This window comes from Malaya genurostris, chromosome 1 (assembly GCF_030247185.1).
Source record: "Malaya genurostris strain Urasoe2022 chromosome 1, Malgen_1.1, whole genome shotgun sequence".
NCBI classification, from domain to species: domain Eukaryota; kingdom Metazoa; phylum Arthropoda; class Insecta; order Diptera; family Culicidae; genus Malaya; species Malaya genurostris.
Genome location: NC_080570.1, coordinates 142177846 through 142205091, shown reverse-complemented (window position 1 = coordinate 142205091; position 27246 = coordinate 142177846). Strand labels below are relative to the sequence as shown.

Below are 27246 nucleotides of genomic sequence, written 5' to 3'. Positions count from 1 at the left end.
GAAACCCTTCATCATCACTGCTTCAATGAACAGCGAAATATACATCAAGGAATGTTCACAACAACGACATCTACCCATGATTCGAAGCCACAAGGATCCTGTTGTGTTCTGGCTAGATCTTGCTTCTTGCCACTACTCGCAATCAACGGTAGAATGGTTTACTACCAAAAATGTCACTTTCGTCCCAACGGCATGAATCCACCAAATTGCCCAAAACTTTGACCAATTGAGCAATTTTGGGCATTAACGAAGGCACATCTTAGGAAACCATTCAACAGTTCGAAAAATATTTGAAAAAAGTGTCAAAACTTGTCGCCAAGAAGTCTGTACGGATATTAATGAGGAACGTTCGCTTCGCAAAAAGGTGCGCCAGCTAATCTACAATGGCTAAGTAGCAAATGTTGAGAATAATATTCTGTTGTTGTAGTCTGATATTATCAGTATATCGAATAAAATTTGAACATCTAACACTTGTGAATTATTTACAGCGAAATCAAATTGCGTTCATACTTTCTGGGACAGTCTTTAATATGAGTAAAAAAAGATGCCTTCAAACGGTTTAACTTAAGTTATGCACTGACAATTTTAGTCAGTACATATGAGTTTGGGTGCACCAACCGCTTGGAATTATGGATTTTTTAACTTTCGGAAATAATTATAATGATAAGAAAAACATGTTCAATCATAAAGCATGTCATGCTGCTGAATAATTTACCCAGTTTAGCTTGAATATCAAACACAGAAGTAACTAACGATTTCAGACGTAGATCATGTCATGTCTTATCTTGAGCATATGTGGTTTTCCTTCACCAAGATAGATCAAAGATGATCGAATCATCCAATGATTAGATTGAATAAAGAATCATTTTAGCTCAAAATCACTACCGATTTTGTGTGACGGAAGATGAGTATCGATTTCAATCGATGTGATTTAAAGATCACTGGTCAACTGATCTTGAAAAGATCAGATCAGAAGTGATCTTTATTTTCTCAGCCCTTATTAAATATTATTCCTTAGCTAAAGAAATAATATATCTGTGTACCCCTAGGAGGATTAAAACAGATGATTTGAATGTTTCATCAATTCCAATCAAACACTTTTATTAAATTATATAATTAATACTAATACAATAATTTCGATGGCTTTGTAGTTTTAATGATAGTGATACTGCCAGCATGTAATAAATCGATTTTTTCCTCATATTTGTATGGTTTGTCATACATATTGAATATGTATTGAGATGAATTTTATTCATTTTGAATTCGTGACATGTGACATAGGGGGGATGGGGGGTCTTTGCTGCTGTGACAATTTGTGACAAAGGGGGGGAGGTGGGGAGTCAAAAATTGCCAAAAAAACGTGACGTCTTTTATGGACAGCCCCTTACCTAATTGAACATGTGATTCGAAATAAAGAAACACGTGAATCAAGTAGGCTTAGTGAAATTTTTGCACAAATCAGCTCGCTTGGCGCCAAACGGTTTTATTAATAATCTAGTATTCATATTTTGATCTAGCATGCATTGAAAGGAAAATTTCCAATTCTAAACGAACCAATTTTCTAGTTTTTCTCTACTTTCCCGAAGGATTTTTCTTATGTACTATAGCCTAAAACCTCCGCATAAACGTCACTTTTCGAACAAAAAAAAATCATTTGAAGATCGGCCCACGCATACCAGAGAACATTAGCAACACACACTTTTTTCGCTATTATATATATATATATATATATATATATATATATATATATATATATATATATATATATATATATATATATATATATATATATGTATATATATATATATATATATATATATATATATATATATATATATATATATATATATATATATATATATATATATATATATATATATATATATATATATATATATATATATATATATATATATATATATATATATATATATATATATATATATATATATATATATATATATATAGATGTGCTTCAAACAAACTTTCAATGATATTCATACAAATCAATTTGTTTTTGACAGAAGGGAAATTGAATGGCCGACTTATTAAAACCATCTGAAAATCGTTATGGGGAGCGGATGAAGCAAAAACCATTCAGCTTGTTGCCGGTAAATTCTTTCAGTGTAGTCAAATTTTGATTTTTCCCTATCTAGACGAAATGTTCAGGTTAAATATACAATTGTCTTCGAATGATTTCTTCAAATTAGGCCAAGGAAAGCCAAACACGGTCAGCATTGTTACGTTAGTTATTGTAATTTATTTCATTGCACTGAATACAATATCGATTTCAAGTAAAAGAAAAGTAGCTAAAAAAAAGTTTAGAAATTCGTAAATAATACTCGCTTTGCCTAGACGCTATAAATTGACAAATATAAATAAAAGGTGATATCGTACGGATGGACCAATCAATAAATAAATGTTTAACAAACTTATCGAAATCACCGCAGCCGGCGACAAGCGTTCAACGAACGGACAACGAAAGCCTTCTGTAGTTTATGAATGCGACGCACGATGGGCTACGGTCCCACAAGGACTCGAATCTGCTTACGACTGATCACCTACTTGCCCAGCAGAATCTTCCGGGTGGCTCCGAAGTTCAGACCGGCCTGGGTTGCACCCTTGTTCGAACCGGCCTGCAGCCCGATGAGCCCCTCGCCGGCACGCAGCTGTTCCTCGGTGAACTCGCGTCGATTTTCCTCCGATGGGCGCGGGCCAAGGTACGGGCCACGGAACTCCGGGTGACGGTAGCACTGCGTGTAGAGAGGGAAAGAAGAAAGTGGAAACAGGTTAAAATTTTTGAGGACATTGTTGAAACTTTGGAAAATAAATTACTACTCATTGCAATTTTTTTTTGGAAACTATACCACGAGTCAACGGGCAAATTCAACGATGCAAGGATCTACGGAATTTCTTTGCTCCACTGATTGTTGGAACTGAGTAGGCGAATCCTAAATCTACGGTTTATCGGCATTGTCCATACAAATCTACGGATCCAACTATTATATGAGCAATTCCAGGAATGAGTAGTCGAAAAAGTGACTTTGCACATGGCTTCAGTATGGCAAACCATAAGTTTTGAACCGATTGAAAGGTCAATCCGACTCACGACTGATTTTTAAAAAGGAGGTATGTATTTTTGCATTTCACAAAAATTGCCTTTTTCAAACCGTTAATTGTACAAAAATGGCGTCCAGGAAGAAGTTGTAGGGAATCGATTGGACACTCAAAAAAAAAAAAAATATACACTGGAAAAAATTTTTGATTTGTTTTTTTCAAAATTAAATCAAAGGGTTTCGATTTTTTTGTGATAATTTGTGTTTTAAAGCTCTTATTAAAACCTACAGATTGATGGCTATCCCATGCGTGCCATTTAAAAAATGAAGAAGTTACAGCTAAAACAATTTACAGATATATTCGAAATTTCAAGTTCTCGTTGAAAGATAATCATTTAAACAGTAGAATATTATTCTACAGGTTAAAGGCAATAAGTTTGTTCATGATATCCTTTCTTCTAAAAGTAACTGTTCTTGAGATTCTCGGACATTTAATTTTAACACCATTTTTTATTTAGGCGAGCTAATTAGTTAGTTAACGTGTGGTACAATATAAGACTTCGATTAAACTGAATTACATTACAAATAGCTGTATAGTATTTGCTTGTAAAATTGCCCTGGCTCTACAACTAGATAGATGTATTTTTGGCATCACTGCCGAGTTTTGCTTGAAGATTTTTAAAGCTCCTGTTTTACTGAATTTTAATTTGTTTTTGCATTGTGACGATTCTGAATTATTGTGCGTTTATTAGTTCATAACCGCCTGTTCCTGTATAAACCGTTTTCGCTACCGAGTTACTGATTCAACCGTGTATTAGACTATTTTTCGGGTATCGCATTTCTCACTTCGAGGGCCTATTGTGTGCTAACACTAAACAATAACATCTATCGCATTTGCGCTGTGCTATCAAATCGGCTGCTACAATCGTCATGGAAAAGAATTGTGCCAAATGCAGCCAATCAATTACCGGCATTGAATATATCGCTTGTCGTGGTTACTGCGGAGGTTTTTTCCATATGACTTGCTCTGGTGTCTCGCGCGCTCTTATGGTCTATTTCACAACTCATCGTAAAAATTTGTTTTGGATGTGTGACAACTGTGCCGACTTATTTGATAATTCGCATCTCCGCTCTATAACCAAAATAGCTGATGAAAAGTCACCTCTAACTATGCTAACGACTGCTATAAACAACCTACAAACTGAACTGAAACAGTTATCGAAACCAGATGCTCCTGATTCTACACCTGTTAACAATCGATGGCCTCGACTTATACCCCGCCGCGCTGCTAAGCGACCCCGCGGTCCTGAATCAGATAACAAAGTTGAAGAGTGTCTAACCGGCATGAAGCACTTGGGGACAAACGTAGTATCTGTTCCCAGCGTCAAACCGTCAAACAAATTTTGGCTGTACCTTTCGAGAATTCGCCCCGATGTATCCAATGAACAAATCTCTGCGATGGTTCGTGCCAATCTTGCGATGACCCAGGATCCTGATGTTGTAAAGTTGGTGGCAAAAGGAACCGATTTTAGCAATATGAGCTACATATCGTTTAAAGTCGGCCTAGATCCGGCTTCAAAAGCAGCTGCTTTAGACCCATCGACTTGGCCTGAAGGGATTATGTTTCGCGAATTTCTCGATTACTCTATTCCAAAATTTCGAAAACGGACGGATGCCTCATTTCTAAGTACACCAATGCTTCAATAGACGACGTGGACCTAGAATCAACGAGCTCTTTAATGGACAGTGGGAACCATTTGGTTCCCATCACAGGCGAGTATTGTTCAACTATTTCGACAACCTCATCATTCCATCGTCCTGTATTGCAGCCTAATAGTCGCATTGCTTACCACAGTAGGCATTCTCATGATGATGACGTGGTTGCCCCCGTCGCTAGCACTGAGTATTTAGATTGTACTACCAAAACGTTAGAGGAATAAACTCAAAAATCGACGATGTATACTTAGCTGCTATTGACGGTGACTACGATATATTTGTTCTCACCGAGACTTGGTTGGACTCTAGAACAACTTCGTTGCAACTTTTTGGAGCTGCTTTCTCGGTTTATCGTGCTGATCGCAATTCTACCAATAGCTCTCGCAGTCGTGGTGGTGGAGTTTTATTAGCTGCTTCCGCTACACTTACCTCTAGTGAGGTCATTCTGGATTGCTTAACGATTGAGTCTGTCTGGACTAAGATATCTGCACCAACTAAGAATTACTTCATTGGAGTTGTTTACATCCCTCCGGAAAAGCGTCATGATTGTGGTATTATGCAACAACTTCTCGATGCTATCGAACGTGTTTCGTCTCAGTCAAATGGTAACGATGTGATTATTGTTCTTGGGGATTTCAATCAACCCGGTCTCAGCCGGATATCGTCGGATTATGGTTACGCTTACCCTGACCCTATGGCCTCGACAACGACCACCGCCAGCCGAATTCTCTTAGATGGACTTGCCTTTAATGGACTTCATCAAATTAGTAGGGTTTCGAATCACCAATCACGATTTCTTGATCTGGTGTTTGTTAACGACGATGGTTTACCCGAATGCACTGTCTCAGAAGCTTTGAATGCTATAGTTCCGTGTGATGCCTATCATCCGGCGCTAGATATCGATATTTCGATCAAAGGTTCGATGCTATACGATGAATCGATTTCATTTGATCGCTTAAATTTTCGCAAAACAAATTTGTCCACATTGCGTGACTTGTTGCTGCAAATCGATTGGAGAACGTTACATGATTACGACGATATTGATGCTGCTGTCTTATACTACAATCGTTTGTTAAATAATTGTGTCGAGAACTCAGTCCCTAAGTGTCAACCACCGAGGAAACCGCCATGGACTAACGCTTTATTACGGAATCTTAAGCGTATTCGTGCTAAAGCCCTACGTAGTTATACAAATAGGCGATGTCCTATTTCTAAACGTCACTTTACAATAGCCAGTAACGAATACCGCAACTACAATAAGTTCTTATACAATCGCTATGTTAACCGTATGCAACATAACTTAAGGCGAAATCCGAAGAGCTTCTGGTCATTTGTCAATACGAAGAGGAAGGAAACTGGTCTCCCATCTACGATTTTCTACAACGGCGATGAAGCTACGACTGTAGTTCACAAATGTGGACTGTTTGCTAGATATTTCGCCAGTGTTTTTTCATCTCACTCATTATCTGCTATTGAGCTTGAAAACGCTGTCCGTGATGTTCCTGCTGATGTCATCGATATGGATGTTTTTGTTATCTCAGAACAAATGGTACTTTCTGCCATCCGGAATGTGAAATCCGTATTTACACCAGGTCGAAGCGCAATGCCTTCTGCAATTTTGAAGAAATGTTCGGATATTTTAGCAGTCCCACTAACATATATATTCAATTTGTCGCTTCAGCACCAAACATTCCCTACTGATTGGAAAAATTCCGTTATGTTCCCGGTTTATAAGAAAGGTGACAAGTGTAACGTTGTCAATTACCGAGGAATCACGTCGCTGTGCGTTGAATCTATGATCTTTTAATCACTTATCAATGCAAATCTTTTGTTAACTTGTCGTCATTATATAAGCAATTGCCAGCATGGATTCTTTCCCGGTCGATCGGTTGAGACTAATCTAGTTAGTTTCACGTCTTATTGCACCGAGCAAATGTCTAAAAAATACCAGATTGATGTGATTTACACAGACCTTAAGGCTGCCTTTGACTCAGTTAACCACGAAATTTTACTTACTAAGCTTACTAAGCTAGGTTGCTCGATTCGATTTTGTCAATGGCTTCGATCATATCTCGTCAACCGTCAAGTTGTAGTACAAATTGGAAGCACGGTATCTAATTCATTTACCAACAGTTCCGGAGTTCCTCAAGGAAGCACACTTGGACCACTTCTTTTTTCGCTGTTTATTAACGATGTTGTCTTTGTCTTAAGGCATGGTGAAAAGCTATTGTTCGTCGATGATTTGAAAATATTCCTCGTTATTCGCAAAGAAGCTGATTGCCAAGAATTGCAGCATCTTATTGATATGTTTTTTGAATGGTGTATACGAAACATGATGGTTCTCTGTGTTACAAAAAGTTATGTTATCAGCTATTATCGTACGAGAAACAAACTTAGTTTCAATTATACTGTGGCTGGCACTGAACTGCAACGTGTGGACCACATCAAGGATTTAGGTGTTATTCTGGATGAGAAACTAACATATACTCGTCATCTTACGGCTACGATTGACAAAGCAAATCGGTTACTCGGATTTATATTCAAAATCTCAAGAGAATTTCGTGATCCACTCTGTTTAAAGGCGCTATATTGTTCCTTGGTACGATCGCAGCTAGAATTTGCTAATGTTGTTTGGTGCCCTTACCACGTCACGTGGATTCAAAGACTTGAAGCTGTTCTACGAAAATTTGTACGTTATGCATTACGTGAACTGCCCTGGAGCAACCCGTTGAGTTTACCGCCGTACGAGGATCGTCGTCAACTATTAGGACTTAAATCTTTAGCCGATCGACGACATGCATCACAAGCGATTTTCATATCTAAGCTACTACTGGCTGAATATGATGCTCCTAATCTTTTATCCCAAGTGAGCTTGTATGCTCCTACACGTATTCTTCGACCGCGACCTTTACTACATATTGATCTACGCAATACCAGCTACGCTTCAAACAGCCCGATTTTGGCAATGATCCGCCGCTTTAACGAGTTCAGCGATTTGTTTGACTTCGTCACAACGTCATCTCAGCTTCGTCACAGGTTACTGTGGCACTAAGTTGTTCATAATTTTTTTTATTCCGTTAAGATAACTTGTTAGGTAGCTTTTAGTAGCTCATTAAGACTTATTGTCAGATGAGCATTATCAAATAATAAATAAATAAATAAATAAATAAGGAATCACGGAACTATCGCTTTATTGCATTTCGAGATAGATAAAAATCAAAACCATCGGAGCAACTATTGAATAAACGACACATATTGGAAAAAGGCTCATCATACCCGCAGTTGGTTCTAGCAGCGGGAATTCTAAGAAACGGGTGTGAACGAAGACTGCGAAGATGAATGTCGAAATTGACCAACCGTGAGAGATCAGCACAATCGATACGCGATTGTATTAAGTCCGCTATGAAAGAGGCCTTGTGAACATTCCTTCGAACAGACAGCAGATCCAAGTCAATAAGGCGGCAGCGATCCACGTAGCTTGGAAGGTAAAATGGATCACTCCATGGTAGATTGCGAAGAGCGAATCTAATGAATTTACGTTGAATAGCTTCAACACGATCGATGTCAGTTTGGTAATGAGGTGACCAAACAATAGCTGCATATTCGAGGATTGACCGGACCAGTGCACAATCAAGGGATTTTAAGCAATGTATGTTACGAAAACTTTTAGCAATTCGACGTAATCGACGTAGTTCTTGGAATCAAGTTTGCTGTCTTAGATTACTCCTAAGTCTTTCACAAACGATTCACGTTTGAGAATGCTGTGCGAGAGGTTGTAGTCATACAAAATTACTAAGCGCTTTCGGGAGAAGGATATAACGGAACATTTGGAGGTATTCAGTACCATCCTGTTGACATGACACCATTTTGCGAAAGCATCAAGTTGGGCTTGTAGAAAGCATGCGTCATCCAGACCATTTATCGAATGATATAGTTTGAAATCATCAGCGAATGATAGCTTGAAACATTTTACAGTGAAGTTGCGATCGTTGAGATAGAGTGAAAATATGAACGGTCCTAAATGACTTCCTTGAGGAACTCCAGAACTAACAGCAAATGGTGTTGTTATCCTGTTTCCTATTTTCACAGACATCTCACGACTAGTTGGATATGACTGTATCCATTCCAGTAGAGCACCATTAAAGCCAAGTCTGTCAAGTTTGGCTATTGCTATTTGATGGTGTATTTTATCAAACGCTCGACCTGATTTGCGTGATTGTAGGGATCGGATGATAAATGAAGTGAAGGATACTAAATTTGTAGATGTTGATCGTTTAGGCATAAATCCGTGTTGCGTTTCAGATATGCAATCGTTGCAATTGTGAGTTAAAAAGTCAAGAATATTTTTTTCAAATAACTTTGAGACAGCGCAAAGTGAAGCAATTCCGCGATAGTTAGTTGTGTCGGATTTGTTGACGTTTTTCAAACACTGGGAAGATATATGACTTCTTCCAGGAATCGGGGAATACTCCCGACTCGAGAGATGCGTTGAAAAGTATTGTCAGTGGTGTTAGGAGGCTGTTCAGGCATCTTTTCAATACTATTGAAAGAATACCATCTGGTCCAGCAATAGTAGAACATTTCAAACTGAAACAAGCCGTATTAATCATGGTCGTTGTGATACGAGGGTGAGGTCCAATAGGGGAACGACGAGGAACGTTAATGACTGCTTCGGATACCTGATCACTGTTGAGGACTTCTTTAGAGAAAACGCTACTGAAATGCCTTCGAAATAGATTACAGGTATCGACTAGGGTTGATGGCTGAAGTTCACCGAGTGCCATATGAGTTGGTAATCCAATTTCATTACGCTGTTCGTTAACGTGATTGCAAAAGCTTTTAGGATTATTTTTTCTAATTTCGTTGCACACGAAGTAAATAAGCGTGATGCAAAATTTTGTTTAGTCGTTTCTAGCGACTATTAAGATAGGGTAAGGGCTCCCTATTTCATCTCATTTGTATGAACGTTACATTAAAAACACGATTTAGCCACTAAAATCACTATGATTTTTTCATATTGCTGCTTAATTCGTCTTGCTCCACATGGAGAATTGATTTACGTTCCTTGGAAATTGAAATAATATTCAAAAAATGAGCTAAAAACACTTCTGATATGTTCACTACTCTGCTCCTGATTCCATCTCAAAGGATTTTTATTCATCCTATCATTGGTCCTTTATTCATCCTATTAACACAATCAAAACAAAACATTGCACTATTACACTCTCAGGTTCAAAATGTCCGAATTTATCTTACAAATGGCCTGATGCCAACTATAAGATAATACAGGATACTTTTAGAATCAGTTTTGAATCATTTTGACGTTAAAAAATGTTTGGGTCGTTTTCGTTACCTTTCGTTTAACCTTTAAAATTTTACTTTAGAGTTAATTAGGTAAACTTAACAAAAAAACTAAAAAGGAATTGTTTTTATTTAAGCATTAGCCCTTCTAAAAACAAAATGCAGGCCAGAGATGCCATTTATACAGATTTATCTGTGTTGTATAGGTTTTTGCATTGATTTAAATCAGAGTACAGATTTTATACAGATTTCCTAAATGTAATACAGATTTGTACAGGTTCATAAAAAGTGAGAAGTAAAACATTAGTCTTTTCACTCTGAGTATCTATTACTATTTGATTGCAGTAATTCTTTGAAAGTTCAGTAATCAACGGACAAATCGCATGTTAAAATGGAAATCTTCGCAGATATGAAAAATTATCTTTTAACATCATTTTATTAGTGAAAACAGATAGAGCAGATATAGACTTTTTATGAAAAGTAATACATATTTTCTATGAAAATCGCCCTTATTCTGAATAACGTCGTATCGTTTTTTCGCTCGTATTTCATTTGTATTCCCCATAACGTTAGCAAAATCAAAGGTAGCTATGATTCGATCGAACCACATTCGATCGAAAAATCAATACGTCGTTATTCAGAATTAGGGCGAATATCTGGCATCTCTGTGCACAGCCGATGGAACACACACACTTAACAGCGTTATGTTGACATATAGCGGAAAGAAACCAGTGCTGCTGGATTTGCTACAATGGTTATTTCATTAGTATTTAACAGGCTCTTTCTGGTAATATTCGAAGCCGAAATAGTTTTTTTGAAATATAAATAGCAATAATATAATTAAACTAATATCACGGATACCAAAGAAAAACTTTTTGTTGATAATAATTTGAAGAAGAACAACAATTTCGTTTTGTAACATTATGAGAAAACCTGACAACTTTGCGAAACCAAATGATATGAAAACAAAGCGCAATCAAGTGAACTAAGTGAAAAACCTTCATCTCATATTGTTGAAGGCTTTTATTGCTTGTCGGGTAAATTTTGAAGTTTTTACTTGTTAATTAAACAAGTGGCAAGCGAACATTACTAATTATGAAGCCATCCAGCATTCAATGGTAGTGTAATTGTGCGAAACAGTGATCATGTTTTGAGACGAATTGTTTAGTAGATATTCAGAAACATGACGAACTGTAAATCTTGAGACGAAATTTTGTCCTAAATCAAAAAGTGAGTTTGTTTTATGAAAAAAAAAACGATCACCGAAGAATTTAAAACCATTTCTGCCAATGGAAAAGTGTGACAATAGTTTAAATATTCATTTTTAAATATTTCACAGTTTGGTTCAGTTACGTTGTAAGATATTATTCATATTCAAAGTAATGAGGTGAAGGGATGAGATGGAAATAGGAGCTCAGATGAAATAGGGAGCCCTTACCCTACATATAATGAGATCTCAGCTGGAGCGATGGACGTTTAGAGAGTTTTTTCAAAGCAGATCTCTTGGCGCACTTATATTGCTTCAAAGTACGATTGGACCAAGGGGGATAAGCTGGTTTGCGGTGTTGTCTTTTTGGTACGAACTGATCAATGGAATATAAAATTACATTCGTCCATAATGTGGCCGCTAAGTTGCTATCGCATGTTGACAATAACGACCTACAATTATTACATGTACATGAATAATTCTTAATTATATTTAAGGTTTTAAGTTTTTGAAAATTGTATGAGTACTACGTGCATCGTCATTCGAATACAGTCTTGTGACGATTGTGGTTTCTGAAATCGGAACGAAAGAATGGTATTTCTGTGTGCCTGGAATCATTTTGGTATCCTTATAAACATTACTCCACTCGGTCACACCCCGTTCATATTCTTCTTGTGACACGTAACAAAAAGACATGGCCTGCTCTGCTCATTCATATATAAATGTTTTGCAGTTGTGATTGGGTGTTCATGTAGTTTAGCCAAGCTTTCACGTCGTGCCATTCGCTTTAAATTACCCCCGAGTGCATCACATGGTCCTTTATCATGAGAAGTTGCAAAAATGCCACTCAGCATCAATGTTATACATTGTATTAAATTTACAGATACATAAATAAAACCTTAAATATAATTAAGAATTATTCATGTACATGTAATAATTGTAGATATAGCAAGCAAATAAACAATGGAAATATAAAAAATGATGTTATAATTAAATATCCAAGTATCTCAAGAACAGCATCTTTTAGAAGAAAGGATATCGTGAAAAAATTTATTGCCTTTAACCTGTAGAATAATATTCTACTGTTTAAATGATTATCTTTCAACGAGAACTTGAAATTTCTAATATATCTGTAAATTGTTTAGCTGTAACTTCTTCATTTTTTAAATGGCACGGATGGGACAGCCATCAATCTGTAGGTTTTAATAAGAGCTTTAAAATAAAAATTATCAAAAAAAAATAGAAACCCTGATTTTATTCCAATTTAATTTTTTTGGTTCATTTTGAAATTATTAAGAATAAAAATCAAAAAATTTTTTCAGTGTATATTTTTTTTAAAGTGCCCTATTGATTCCCTACAACTTCTTCCTGAACGCCATTTTGGCACAATCAACGGTGTCCGAGTTACAACGATTTGAAAAAGGCAATTTTTGTGAGATGCAAAAATACATACGCCCTTTTTAAAAATCAGTCGTGAGTAGGATTGACCTCTCCATCGGTTCAAAACTTATGGTTTGCCATACTGAAGCGATGTGCAAAGTTGCATCCAAATCGGAGAAGGTCGAGTCTGATGATCTGCTAAGCATTTCTGGAATTGCTCATATACCAAATTGGTGTGCAAATTATCAAACCCAACCCCCCAATTTTGAAGCCTGAATTCCGGACCTGGATTTAAGGAATGAACTCGGAAACTGAATTCAGAATCTGAATTTGGAAACTGAGTATCGAATTTGGATTTTGGAATGCGATTGTTCTGCTAGAATCAGGAACTGAATTCGGTAACTGAATTCTGCATTGTTGAGCCTGTACTGTATCCTAGCACTAAACTTCTGGTCTGTAGCTCAATTTTTGTTACTGAATTTTGGTCCCGGATCCAGAATGCTGCTCCGAAATTTAGTTAAACAATCTTCAGAATCTAGTTCCTCAGTTACACTTCTAAAATTGTGAAACTGGATTTTTGAATTAAATTCTAGACCTACATTCTGGAACTGAGCTCTGAACCTGGATTCTGAAAATATAACCAATTTTTAGTCCTGGATCTCGGTCTGAAGTTCCAGAAATTCAGGTTCAGAACTCATTCCCAGAATTCGGAAACTGATTTCTATATTCTATCACAAATTCTTGATCATATCTCCGAAGACGGGGTGAAAAAATTATGTTGTTACGTTAAATAAAAAGGCGGGTGGGTAATGTCAGAGACATAACTGGATGTCGTGAATACGAAAACAACTGACATGTTCCTTAACACTTCCGAATATCAATTAGTTGATCAATTGTATGAATTATGCAAACATTCCTCTTTTCCACATTCTTCGCAAAAACAAAGAAGGCTTCACTTGATCTCGATTACAGTGAATTTCACACAGCGAAAAGTGCACAAATCTAAGTAAACTATTCTTGATTTGCAGTAAACTGAGGATATTTCCTTTCGATTTGCGAACAACAAATCCTAATAGTTCGCCAGAAAACTTTTAGAGCCATTTGAACGGCTGATTTTTTGTAATGCTCTCCACCGTTGTTTTTACATCCATGCAAATGACTGGCAGCTGTGACGTAATCGCTCTTGTCGGAAGCGAAACTAGCTTTGCAAACGGCACAAAATACATCTGCTCGCATTGGTGATAGAATCCAAACTGATTCAATTTTTGTTAGGAGCTTTCTTTTACGTGATTTCGTTTGTAGCTTTTTCACTAATGGGCGGTCCTGACGGCTATAAAAATAGCCGCATAAAGAATTTAATGTCGATTATTTCATTTCGGATTCGCATAATTTATTGAAAGAAACTATCAATATGCTGTAGTTATTCGTTTCTAGCATTCAGAAGGACCAAATTGAGAAACTCACTACGATATTCACCACTTTTCGGAACATTTTTCTCGAACGATTTGTTGTACAGCAGCAGATATTTTGTTCTCTTCCTCAGAACGCGTTCTAATTGGCTGGTGTTGACATGGGTCAAATGAGAGAGGTTTTTCAATAATGTACTATTGAAATACTTCAATGCTTTTGCTCTACACGTTTAAGTTGAAAAATTTCGATTCTATTGGTAGTTAGATTTTACAAATCCTTCCACAGATCACTGAGATATGAGCTTTCAAAATACGAGAAAGGCAAACGCGTCTTATGAATTATCCTCTTTGAAACTCGTTTATACCAAACATTTCAGAAAAGTTTAATTTTGAATTATTTGAGATTATGTCACACAACGGAAAATTTTATCATAAAATTGTGATCATATTCTCGATGGCATGTAGCAAAAATTATGTTGATTCGTTAGATACAACAAGAGATATTCACGATCAAAAACCTATCACTCTCTCAGAGGGTAAATTATGAAAAGGCACCCCATAGTAAAGTAAGTCGTATTCACGACAAAAGAATAGGGAGAACATCCTCTGCAAAACGTATCTTAGTAATGTTTTCTGCCCCAAAAGCGTAATAAGTAATAATATTCGTATATGATTAAGAATCATCAAGGATTGAAAACTCCGCGATTATGTCAATCACGGCTTTCGATCCCGAGTTGTAAAAAGTCAGTTAGTTGACTGCAGCAATTGCAATAATGCTGCTGCAGCAGTCGTCTTTCAGACGCACCGAAAAAAACCATCAGATATTCGACTGTCTGCCTTCCTTTGGCAAGGTGACAAACAGCGAGCGGAGCGAAATCAGCCGATTTCATAACCCAACTTCATCACTTGGTTTTTGAATTGTAGAACCGTCAGTTTAACGGCCTACTGGTGCGTACTCGAACCAACATTCGCCCGATCGGATCAACCGTTGGTAGACTGGTTTCGTTAGCGATTGCTTGTCCCTTACCACACAGCAGCGTAGTATGATGCGAAAGAGGAACTGAAAATCGTACGTCACCATCGGCCATGTGCTTTTCGATTTCACTGTGCTCGCTCACCTCTATACCTGCTTCGATTGTGTCAAGACAGTATAGTAGGAGGATGAAGTCGAAAAAATTGACGAAATTTGAAATAATTATGTGATGAATAATGAATAATAAATGAAGTAACTACCCTACAACCGATACAATCTTGACACCTACCGTTCTGCCCACGGCAAATATGGTGGTCGTAACCAAGGCGATGTTCTTCTTGTCCCACAGATCGGTTGTCTGGAACAGGTCCACATCCGCGACGCCGTACTTGATGCAAGCCTTCTGGAATCTGCCGTGGAGAAAAGGGAGAAAGAGAAGCAAAAAAAAACGCCATCAGACAAGGATTCGCAATGGGAGCTGGTGATGGCAAGGCCATCTTGAAAACGGGAATAAAAAGCATGGTTGTCGGTGACAATGGTTGCTGCCAATGGCGACCGGTGGCCCGGCCGCCATGTACAATTTTCAATAATAAAAAGCGCACATCAAAATCACGAGACATCATAAGTAGACATCAATGAGAGCAATCGATAATACGCATCACAGGCGAACAGCATCGCCGGGAAGTGTTTCACCGCACGGCAGCAAATCGCACACACGGTCAAAGATATGCCCAATGACAAGACATCAAACTCACTCGCAGAATCGAAACCCGGTACGCAAGACAATCTCTCACGGTAAGGCAATGGTACGATCATGATTTACTGGCGTCGCTTCGGTAGCTTTAGCAACGTATCGCCGGTTGGCACTCTCCACTTCGCAGTTGCTTTCGGTACCAGGCTGGTGTTTGATGATTCTACCAGCTAGCTCCTGGTCGGTCTGATGTCGTGGTAGCTCTACCTCCTATTTTCAGCTACCAGGCGGTCTCACGGCTAGAAAGAGTAAAAACAAACCGTTGCGAAAGTCACTGCAAAGGAACGCCAAGCCAACCGTGAGCGGTGTGTGCGTGTGTGGTGTAACGGGGTTTTGCAGCAGAGTACGGACGGGTAGCTGCTGGGGGTTTGTGCTTCGATGATGCAACACAATCAATTTTTCGTTTGGGTTTTCCTGCACGAAACGATCTCAGTTCAAGTTTACCTTCCTTTCCAATTCCAACTGTTGAGAGCATGTTTTACTTTAATGCAATTTAATTTCAATCATTCGTGATGTTGGGAGACAGTTCGACACTTCTTTGGTGGTACGTAATTTTTATCTTATTGCTCGCACTGGTATGCGAGCCAGATTTTGTTGCGTCCGCGTATGTTCGCCGCCTCTCTAGGTGCGGTTTACAACAAAACACGCCATTTTGTCGCACTAGATGCCGGTAGTGTTATACAACAAGCGCTCGAAACCACGTGATGATGGCTGTTGCAGGGAGGAAGGCTTCTTTTTTATTTTTTTTTATTTTTTGTTTAACTGAATTCGACTTCACTTTGAATAAGCCAAACCTAAAACACCATCTTTAGCTACTACTGCAGTTTTGCTCGAATCGATTGGGAATTTTCACATTTCACAATACTTGAAAAACAATCACAGACTTGTATCACACGAAAATGTTTTTGTTGCATTGTTTGGTAACGTAATAGAATTTTCTGCTGCGCTACGACATCGGTTTATAGAAAAAAACACAACATTTCTCGGTTGATTTTTTCAAATGGCCTTATGAGCGTGTCTATAACGGTATTCTAGCATTTGAAAAATTCTCGGGTAATTTTTCAAAAGGGCGTATAAACAAGTGACAGGTTCTCTTTAATTACTCTCTCTTTCGATTATTGTGATGTGATTAAAAAGATTTTCTTTGATATCACTGTACTGTTTGAAAGTCGAAAGTTTCGGGTATCATTTCTTGCAAAGAGTTGAATGATAAACGTGGAAACCGTTTGGTAATTGATAGAAGAGAAAGTAAACAAAGAGAAACTGACGACACGACCAGACACTCCGAGGAAAAATTACCATTAAAACTGTTCGTTAACGATTTACCGTCAGTTACCAACAATACAGTGACCCCTTGATAATCATAGAAATAAACTTCTCTGGCATCACTGTTTAGTTGTTACGAACTCGTTGCCAAGGAACACCCGAATAAATAAACAAGTGCAGGGTTGTTACGGTCGCGCGGATTTCGCGGTTTTCTCGGATTTGGCGCGGTTTCTGCTAAGATTTTGATCGCGCAAATTTCAAAAAAACATCATTCCACAAAATTTTTTGCAAATTTTTGAAACATGAGTTTTCTGAAACCCTAAAAAAATAAAGATGGGCGAACGTTTCAGCAATTGGTCGAGATGGCCGAATTTGCACCTTGATAAAACTAAAATTTACTAGAAGCCGGTTCTAGCCAATGTTTTCTTCAGTGGACAAAATTTCGATTTTATGCTTTTCGATCTCGAGTGGTACAAGTTGCTATTTCAACATTTTGCACTCAATCATGTCAGATGGAAGATATAGTCTCAGTGATAATGCATTCAATAATGCAAAGAACGTAATAAATGGAATGCGATTCTTCAATAATATGGTAACAAATTTTGTGTATGATAAAAATCGCATTCTTAAAGAAAAATTTACACGGCATGCTAACGAAGCGAAGTCTAGGCGCCTGTACAACCTCACCATGTGCTGTTACATCTGGAGTTCCTCAAGGAAGTCACCTTGGACTCGTCATAATTTTATTGTATCTCAACGATCTAAATTTTTCGATCAAGTGTATGAAACTATTGTTCGCCGATGACTTTCGTATTCCATATTTCAAAAATTGTTTAAATGCCACTAAATGCTCCGTCGTCTCTTTTTGTAGCAAAAAGTCTGTATTCATGTTTGACTATAATATGCCACAAACTGTTCTCGAACGCGCATTGTCTGTTAAGGACCTGGTGTTCTGGAAACCAAAGTTAAAGAGCACATAGAGCTTTCAATTGTTACAATTTGACATTCGACGTCGTAGTTTTCCTATTTTTTTCTTCGAATTCCCTATGTTAGAACTATGTTAATTATGGATATACCGAGCCCATTGCTAGCATTTGCCGCATATTTAACAAATGTTTCAATTCCTTCGACTTTCATTTATCACGTAATGTTATCAAAAAATCGTTTCTTATGTTACTGTCTCATTAGATTTAGTTACTATAGAAGCACTAGTTTTAAGGAAATGTATCATTTGGATGATTTTGATCTATTGATGCAAAAGATAAGGAGGTTTTATGCCTACTGGAGAACAAGTTTGACACAAACTAATTCCAGTGGGCTTTTCTCTGATCCAAATAAAAGAATAAAAGATGAGGAGGAAAAGAAAGACATTCAGAGTAAAATCTGACAACAGAAGAAGGCTCTATTATATTTGAAACTGAAATCAAAAAGAGTGAATCAGATCATCCTGATGTGGTCTACCTTAAAATTCTTCTTACCAAGAAGGAAATGTTTGCCAAGCAAAAAGATGTCGAAACAGAAAAAATATCTTCGATGAAATCTGTTTAACTTCTTTTAAATTCACAATTGTAAGCATTTTTATTTTTACTGTAACATTTTCCGTACATCAGAGAGTATTAATTAAGGATCAAGAGTAAACCAAGTTAACTTGTGTTGGTAATTTGTGTATTACGTACATTTTATTCAGTACGTATGTCATAGATTGATATATGCAGTGCAACGAGTTTATTAAAGTGACTTGCAGGATTGAGTTTCAAACAATCTTTTTTAACAATAATTTATTCTCAAATCAATGTTAAGCCTGACATTTTGTATGAAATATCAGTTTTGAACAATTTATTTTTATGGAAAATTGCTTACATTTTATGAATGTAGATTTTAATTCCCTAATAAAAAAAGTTGGCAACACTGCTTCAAAGCATTTGTATTAGATTGTGCTACACAAAATAAGCAAATTTTTTTTGTTACAAAAGTAGTTTTCCGGGAAAATAAATAGTTTTACGACAACATGCCATTTCCATTGCCTTTCGCATGTTAAATTAAAGGTTTTTATTTTACGGGTTTACTTATAGAAGCTACGAAAAACGTTTCTGCAAGAGGAAATCCATATAGGAATGTGTTTGTTGCTAATCAAATGTGTCAGTGGAAGTAAGCTGAAACTGAGATAATTTTTCTCGAGCAGTTTTAAGGAAAACCGAAGAGTTCTAGACTAAGACACTTTTCTTGAATTGCAGAATGAACTGATTGGTTTATTTTTCAACCATATGGAAGATTTATTGATTAAAATCAGGAAAAGAAGCGCCGGAATTTGTTTTACGCACATTTTGTTGACATTACTCATACCCTTGCAAAAAGTATTGCTCCTTAACTAAGGGCATCGAAAAAGATGGAGAATAAAAATGAAGTCGTTTTCATGGGGTTTCTCGAAGTGACGTGCTGTATGCGGAGTAATTTATTGTGTTCATATGAAAAACTTATTCAGTTTTTTAAATTATATTTAAGTGAATTTTCAAGTACTGCTTGAAGTATCACCTCCATAAAAATAGTTGTTTAACGCTTCACTCGAATATCGCGCGTTTTAGTTTTCAACTTCGCGCGGATTTCGTAAATTTTTCGTAACAACCCTGCAAGTGATTTGAGGAAGATGTGAAATCGTTGCATTAGTACAAAATTTTGTGTTTTTCGGTACCTATGTGAATTTCTGAGAGCAAATCCAAATTGTGGATCAAACAAATTCTACAGCTATCATCAGTGCAAGCTATAATAAAATAAAATGGAACAGGTTTAAGTAAGTTAGCTGTGGATTCCTATTTGAATTCTTTTGCATGTAAACAAGCACAACATTGCATGTAGTATTTTGAACAGCCTCTATTTTGGATATTTTTTCGTTCAATTTATACAGTTTTCCATTCCTTGCAGTTTGCCATATTCGAAAATGCTCCTGAAGTTGGACATAAACAGCCCACAAGTACAGCAGTATCACCAGTCATGGTCCAGTTCTCTTGTTATCAAACCATATCGAAAAAATCAGACACTCGAGTCCAATGTAGAAAACTGTTCAGATTGCAGATCTTCTAAAAATCAATGGAATCGTGGTGTTTAGCCAGTGTAAAAATTACGATTAAATTGTTAGTAATTAGAAATAAAATAATTCAACTCCACTGTTTTTGCATTTTTCCACATTTATAATTATTACAAAGGTTTTGGTTGTAATGAACATAGCAATGTCGAAAATATACGCACATTTTCAAAATTATTCGATGATCTTGTATAGTATGACACGATATGTATCGAAAAATGCATGATTCTTTTTGGAACACAACCTCCTCAGTACAAGTTTTTCAAGGATGGCGTTTCTGACAACGTATTTTTAACGATTTTTTTTTAATTCAATATTATAATATAATTTTAAGGCACACTGCTTAAGCTCTAAGATGCCAAGGATATTTACTAATCTTAATTACGACTATATTAAAACTAGAATAGTATCATTATGTAATGCCGGTGAATTGGATATTGCATGAGGGTCTTCCATATGGCGTTTGCAAATATCCATGTTGGCCGCATCCTTCGGTCCGTGTGGGTCCGCGGGAAACACCCCCAGGCTACGAAGGCCTGGCGGGTGGCCCGCATGCTGGTTTTCGACTGGAGCGGTCTTCCCTGGACGATGATGGTGATGTTACGGAAGAGATGAAGAAAAAAAAAGAGTAAATATTGTGGAAACGGGGTAAAACAGGGGATGTGGGGACAAAATGTCTGAAAACGATAGAGATCTAATTAGTTGCCATCGAGATGGTGAAGAGACAGGGAAGGGGGAACGAAAAAGTTAGTGACAAAAAAAAGATCTTGTTAGTTCCAATGAAGATGGTGGACAGGGACGGGGATCGAGAGGTATTTTGAACGATTAGTTTTTATGTTATAGTAATTATGTCTTTTAGATCGTTTTTTTAAATATAAATTTTGTTAGGCATAGAGAACCACAGTAGCAGCGAATCCAATTTTGAAAGATCAGAGAAAAATTAGTGAAAACATATGTTTTTTTCCTCTACGAGTAAAGGTTTTTCAAGATAACATAGTTTATCGTTAGTTACATAAAACAATTGTTTTGAGTGTCAAATCTGTTATCGTATATTCTCCCCACAGACACAGATCCAGCTACATCATACTTGGACGGTTCATTCCGTTCGATTACAACAATTGTGTACTCCTCTCGGCGACTGCGATGAAACTGTTCCAGTTCTTCAAAAGAAAAGTCACATATTAAGGCTGTGAACCATTTCGCGCTTAATTTTAACTGTTGGTTAAAATCTGACACTTGAGTGGTTATTTTGTGTCGAATAGCTAGATTTAACTAAAACTGCGGTCCACTTCAAAGTTTGACGGATGGAAAGTTATTTGGGTTTATTTTGCTCTGGAAATAATTTTGACTAAAGAATTGATATTAGAATTGTCTTTGCAAGATTTTCATTCAGTGTCGGAAAATAACTATCGATCTGTCAAAAATAACCGTGCTTTCAAGCAGGGTTTTTTTTGACAACATCAAAATAACCACTCGAGTGTCAGATTTCAGCGAAAAGTTAAAACTAACCACGAAATGGTTCACAGCCTAAGTCCTATTTGGGAATAAAAATGATCGGAATTCTCTGAAAAAAATAAATTTATCACCTGCCACATGTCGGTTCCATATCCACCGACTAAGATGAACTGCAGGTAGCCAAAAGACCCGCACGGCCTTTTGGCTACCTGGGCAGCCATGGGCACCAGACGGCTACTAAAAATTGATTCAGTGACTGTTGTCAAATCGAATTTGGCAAAACATAGTCGCCTGTATCTTATACCGTTTTCGTTTTTCAACCTACACGCGGGCGACTCTCACCACAAACGAATTTCCAGACATGACAGTCACGATCTTTTTTGGCGCACATCTACGGTCCTCCGTGAAACTGGCACCAATGGTGATACATTGGTTGCAGTGCTGAGTTCTCATCATACATTCATAATGCAAATGTCAAACCGTGAGAACCCTTTCGATTCGGTAGCTCATTTGTATATATTGAGCAGAGATGCCAGATATATTAATAGAACTGTCACTTGCTTATACGCTCTTTTGAAAAATTAACCGAGAATTGACGTTGTAAATATAGTATGTTCTGAGACACAGATTTTACACGCAGAGATGCCAGGTGAAAATTTCAAATATCTGCAGGCAGGGTTGCAAAAGTATGTATATCTAAAAATAATCTGCAGTCAGTAAGTATGTCTTGCTGGCAGCAATTTCTCTATAAAGTATGACACGCAGAACTGACTTGGCGAGCAGAAAAAAAAAGGGCGCGGCAATTACAAAAGTCTGCGAAAACTTCGATTTTCAAAAGTCTGCACAACAAAACATACCTGCAGCACTATACACGAAATCTGCAGATTTACAGACAAATCTACAGATCTGGCATCTCTGTTTACACGGTAATAGCTATCCAAGAAGCCATAGATTGTTAAAATCCATCCATTTTCAACGGAGATACCGGTATTTTTGGGTAAGCGAATTTTCCCCCTATTCCAGCAGTACACTGATAAATATTCGTACAATCGATTCATATGTAAACAGCACTTCAATTTAATATACTTTTTATTGTTTTTTTTGTTTCGATTGTAGGTTTTTCATTTCAATACATAACCGAAGCGATTTGTTTTAATATTTCATGTGCAAATTCACTAAGATACAAGATGAGACTATTTTCCACTTAGCTTTGATGTGTTTTTCTTTTGGATGTGATGTGTTTTGCTATTGAATCGAACTACATGTGTTAAACACTTCATTTTTAAGTGGAAACGAGTACAGCAGAAAAGTATGTGAAAAACACTTGATTCAGTCAACTGTGTTTCAATGGAAATCTATATGAAAAACAATGTGACATTCATATGAAATTCATATAGAATCTAAAATTAACGATATATCTTATCATTTTTATGTGCATTTCAGATAAATGTAATATGATTTCCACTAAATATCAACAGGTTTTACACTCGTTTCATGAGTTAAGTATATGTTTTCATGAACTTCATGTGTTCTACAAGTAGTGATATTTCAAATGCTTTGCATATGATGCTAGCGTGCAAATTATTTTCAGTGTAGGAGTTTAGAGCGCTGCACGATAGAGCGATGTTTGGAAGCGCTGTACCTTTTTCATGACAGCCTCGTTTCGATTTTAGCACGGTTCGTTTTCGGCAACATAATCGTTCGTGTATGACATTTGTATTGGGAAGATGACGAATTCAAAACAACTTCATATTTATACTTATTCAAATTGCTGATAACAAATAATTACTGGATGAGCAGAATTTCTTACACCTACATACCATGCGAATCTTTTCGTCCAGATCAACAATTGTGTGTGCGACAAATAATTTCACTTTCATTTGGATCAGACTTCAGGTTCCGGAGCTACAAGATTATAGGTATAAAAAAACCTGTTTTATTTCTAGTGGTGTGACCAGAACTTAAAATTGTTACGCACTCTTAATGAAAGAAACCATTCCAACAACCTCATTTTCAATATTTTACAGTCTCATTCGTAAATGACCGACACCAGAAACAAAGAACTAAAAGATACGAAGCATTTTCGTTTCTCATTGAAAAAAAATGAGAGTATAATTGCCAACGTCACTCTTTCCTCTATGACAAGACAAAACCAAACTAAAGTCTGCAGGGAGAATTTCAAATCTCATTCTTGCATCGATGTATGTAACGCTTAGCTATAAAGAGTGACTAAAATATGACAAATCGAAGTAATTACATCCCAGAACCTTTTTGGAAACTAAAACTACTACAAATTCGAGAACCAACATGTAAAAGTCATTGTGAAACCTTTTTCTTTCATTTTGGATTCTCCAATGTTCGGTTGAATACCGACACTGCATACTATGGGATTTTCACTGAAAACCGCGAATGACTGAAAGAGCAAATGAAAGAAAGAACACAATTTTGAATTTATTGTTCGGCTTATGTCATTGACTGGACATGCATTTCATTCTTATAGTTTGCAAGCGAAGCTGTGGATGACATTAATTTCTCGTCATTTTCGTCTATTTTGAGTAATCTAAAATGACTTTTATTAGCTCTGGTTGTGATGATGCCCCTCTCATACTACTTATATTCTCAACAATATTGCTATACGTCCAAATGAGGCGGTAATACCAAAAAACATAAAAAAAAATATTTTGAATGATCGAAAACTGGTGTTCAAAGTGGTTTGCTCACTCATGTTTGCCCACTGTTGACCAAAACCGAGAACGTGTTGATGATTCTGAGCAGTGTTTGGCCATGTTTAAACGTAACAAACCGGATTTTTTGCGCCAATATGTGACAGTGGATGAAACATGGATTCATCACTTCACTCCGGAATATAAAAGGATTGTCATCTAAGTGGACAGCAACTGGTGAACCTCTTCCAAAGCACAACAATTGACTGGAGAGGTTGCGGCCTCGATATTTTCGGATGTGCGTGGTGTAATATTTATCAACTATCTTGAGAAAAAAACCATGGCAAAAATACATGAATTGAACTTCGAATTGTTCCCACATTCACCGTATTCACCAGATTTGGCTCCCAGTGACTACTGGCTGTTTACAGACCTGAAAAAAATGCTCGCCGGTAAGAAATTTCGCACGAATGAAACTGAGGCCTGTTTTGAGGCAAACGATAAATCGTTCTTCAAAAGAGGTATTGAAATGTTAGAGCGGCGCTGGAATGATTGGATTGCTCTTGACGGAGATTACGTTGATGAATAAAGTTAATTTTGAATCGAAAAACTGACTTTTCAGCCCATGTGTTAAGCTAATAAAACCTGCATACTAGATACTAGTTTACAAGTTGGTTCTGAAAGAATTTGTTCCATTTGCAATACCCACTAATACCAAATGCAATGAAAAAATTATTTTAATCTGAGTATTGATTGTAGAGACAAAGTCTTTGTTATAATTTCAGAAAATTCGTTATCTCTCATCTTACCTCCACCAAACCAATTATTCGAAAAAAACGTGCCTAATCCACCTAGCAGTGAGATGATACCTTTTTTTTATCCATCCGCATGTGTTTTTTGCATACATATTTTTCGATGTTTCAGTTTTCATGACATTATTCTAATGTCCGTGGTTTTAAGTGGAAATTTGAGATTTCAATCACTCATTACTCTGTAATGTCGAAACTGCAAATCGAATTTGAATCTAAGAGTGTGACAATCGATTAAACATTCCATGATATGTCGAAGAAATTTCCACTTTAGAGTTTAGGGTAATTTAAGGTACTTCCAGAGCCGGTATTCAGGAAGCCATATGACGAATAAATTGTAATATTTTTTAGTTCAACTTTAATGCTTTTCGGTATTGTCATCTTCTATATCGCTTTGAATTTTAAAAATTCATCATCCTACAATTTCAGAATCGGAAGTCAGAATTGGATAAAATTAGATTTATGGTAATTTGAACTTTTGTTTCTGAAATTCGATTTGGCTTTTTTTGAGAAAACGATTGAGCCTTGAGAAACGATTCGATTCTGGAACCGAAATTCGGTGTAGCCGAAGTCAGAAAAATTCACCTGAGTAGCTGTATAGTTTACATTTGTTCCAAAATGTTTGAAAATCAATGTAGACATTTTTGGGGAATCGTAGTGCGAATTAAATTTGTGTGTGCCTTCCGAAACGAAAACTGAATACAACCAAAAATGAAATAAGTTTATTTGGTTATCGACTATCCAAATCTGCTAACTCGATAAACCTGATTAATTTTTGTGAAATAGACATTTTTATACTAATCACCCTGTATCTCCGAAACCGGAAGTTGGATCTGACTGAAAAACAAGATGTTTTATAGAATCTTAAAACTTTTCATTTAAATCTTAGATGGTTCTTAGATTTCATTTGAATCTTAGATCGGTTCAGCCATCTACGAGAAAAATGAGTTAAACAGTTTTAATTTCGTTTCACATATTATCATGTAGTACCGGAACCAGAGGTCGGAGCCTTGTTTGGGAGTATACGACTTTTCATATGAATCTGAGTTTGTAGAAAACGGTTGAGTCATCTCCGAAAAAAATTGAGTGAAATTATTTATTTTGAAATTATTATCACACACGCATTTGCTGATCTCGACAAACTGATTCGAATGGTATATGGCTGTTATGTTCTTCCAGCATTTATTGCAGTAAGTAGTTTAAATCAATATAATTATGGGATTGTTTTCAATTCGGAAGTGTTGCCATCTTTGCCATCATCTGGTTTGCATATGTCATATTCGAACGAATATGTTGCCAAAAACGAACCGTGCCAAAATCGGTCCGAGGCAAAATGTGATGAAAAAGGATGTTGTACACAGTCTTCTTGGTACTTAGAAACAATCGTATGTAACAGTATAAAAAATCGTGTTTCACGTTGCTCCCAAGCATTGCTTTGTCATACAGCGCTAAAAATTCCTACTACTGGAATAAGGGGAAAAGTCGCTTACACAAAAATATCGATATCTCCGTTAAAAATGGACCGATTTTAACAATCTATGGCTTGTTGGATAGCTATTACCGTGTGAAATCTAAGTACAAAAACATATTCTGTTTTCAAGGTCAATTGTGACAGATATTGGCAGAAAACTGAAAATTTTGACATAAAATTTCTCATAACTCAAAAAGTAAACATCCGATCTCAAAACCATTCAATAGCGTTCAGGGTGACGGGGAGACCTTTCATTTGCGACTAGTTTGATCAAAATCGGTCCAGCCATGTCTGAGATCTCGATCTCTTAGTTGACAACACACACACACATACACACACGGACATTTGTTCAGTCCGTCGATCTGAATCGATTGGTATTTGACATTCGGCCCTCCGGGCCTGGGAAATTTTTTCTAAAGTTTGAGCGAATTCTATACCTATTTTTTATATTTATAAAAAAAGGTAAAAAGAATCAAGCGAAATCCTGCACTTCTGTTACTTCTGTATATGAAAATCTAGTTTTGAATCAGCTGCATAAATAATGTTTTGTGTTTAATTTTCAATGAATTCCGGTCACAGCGTGCATGTTTGCTGTTTTCATTAACATCACAAAATCACCGGTATGATATTACTGTACTACCGGCTGTGAAAATTTCATATACTTTTCAAATAAACTTCAATCTATTGAAATTCGTGCCCGTGCCGTGATT

General features: G+C 36.7%; 1 protein-coding gene across 1 annotated transcript in view; it reads right to left on the bottom strand.

Annotated features, from left to right (window-relative positions):
* Positions 1 to 2236: 2236 nt before the first annotated feature.
* Positions 2237 to 27246, bottom strand: part of LOC131425983 (muscle-specific protein 20-like) — a 213756-nt gene continuing 188746 nt past the window's right edge. Inside the window, exons 3-4 of the mRNA XM_058588330.1 lie at positions 15332 to 15452; positions 2237 to 2753 (exon numbers count right to left, since the gene is read on the bottom strand). Of these exons, the coding sequence (XP_058444313.1) occupies positions 2562 to 2753; positions 15332 to 15452 (313 nt within the window). The 3' untranslated portion in view covers positions 2237 to 2561. The remainder of the gene's footprint in view (positions 2754 to 15331; positions 15453 to 27246) is intronic.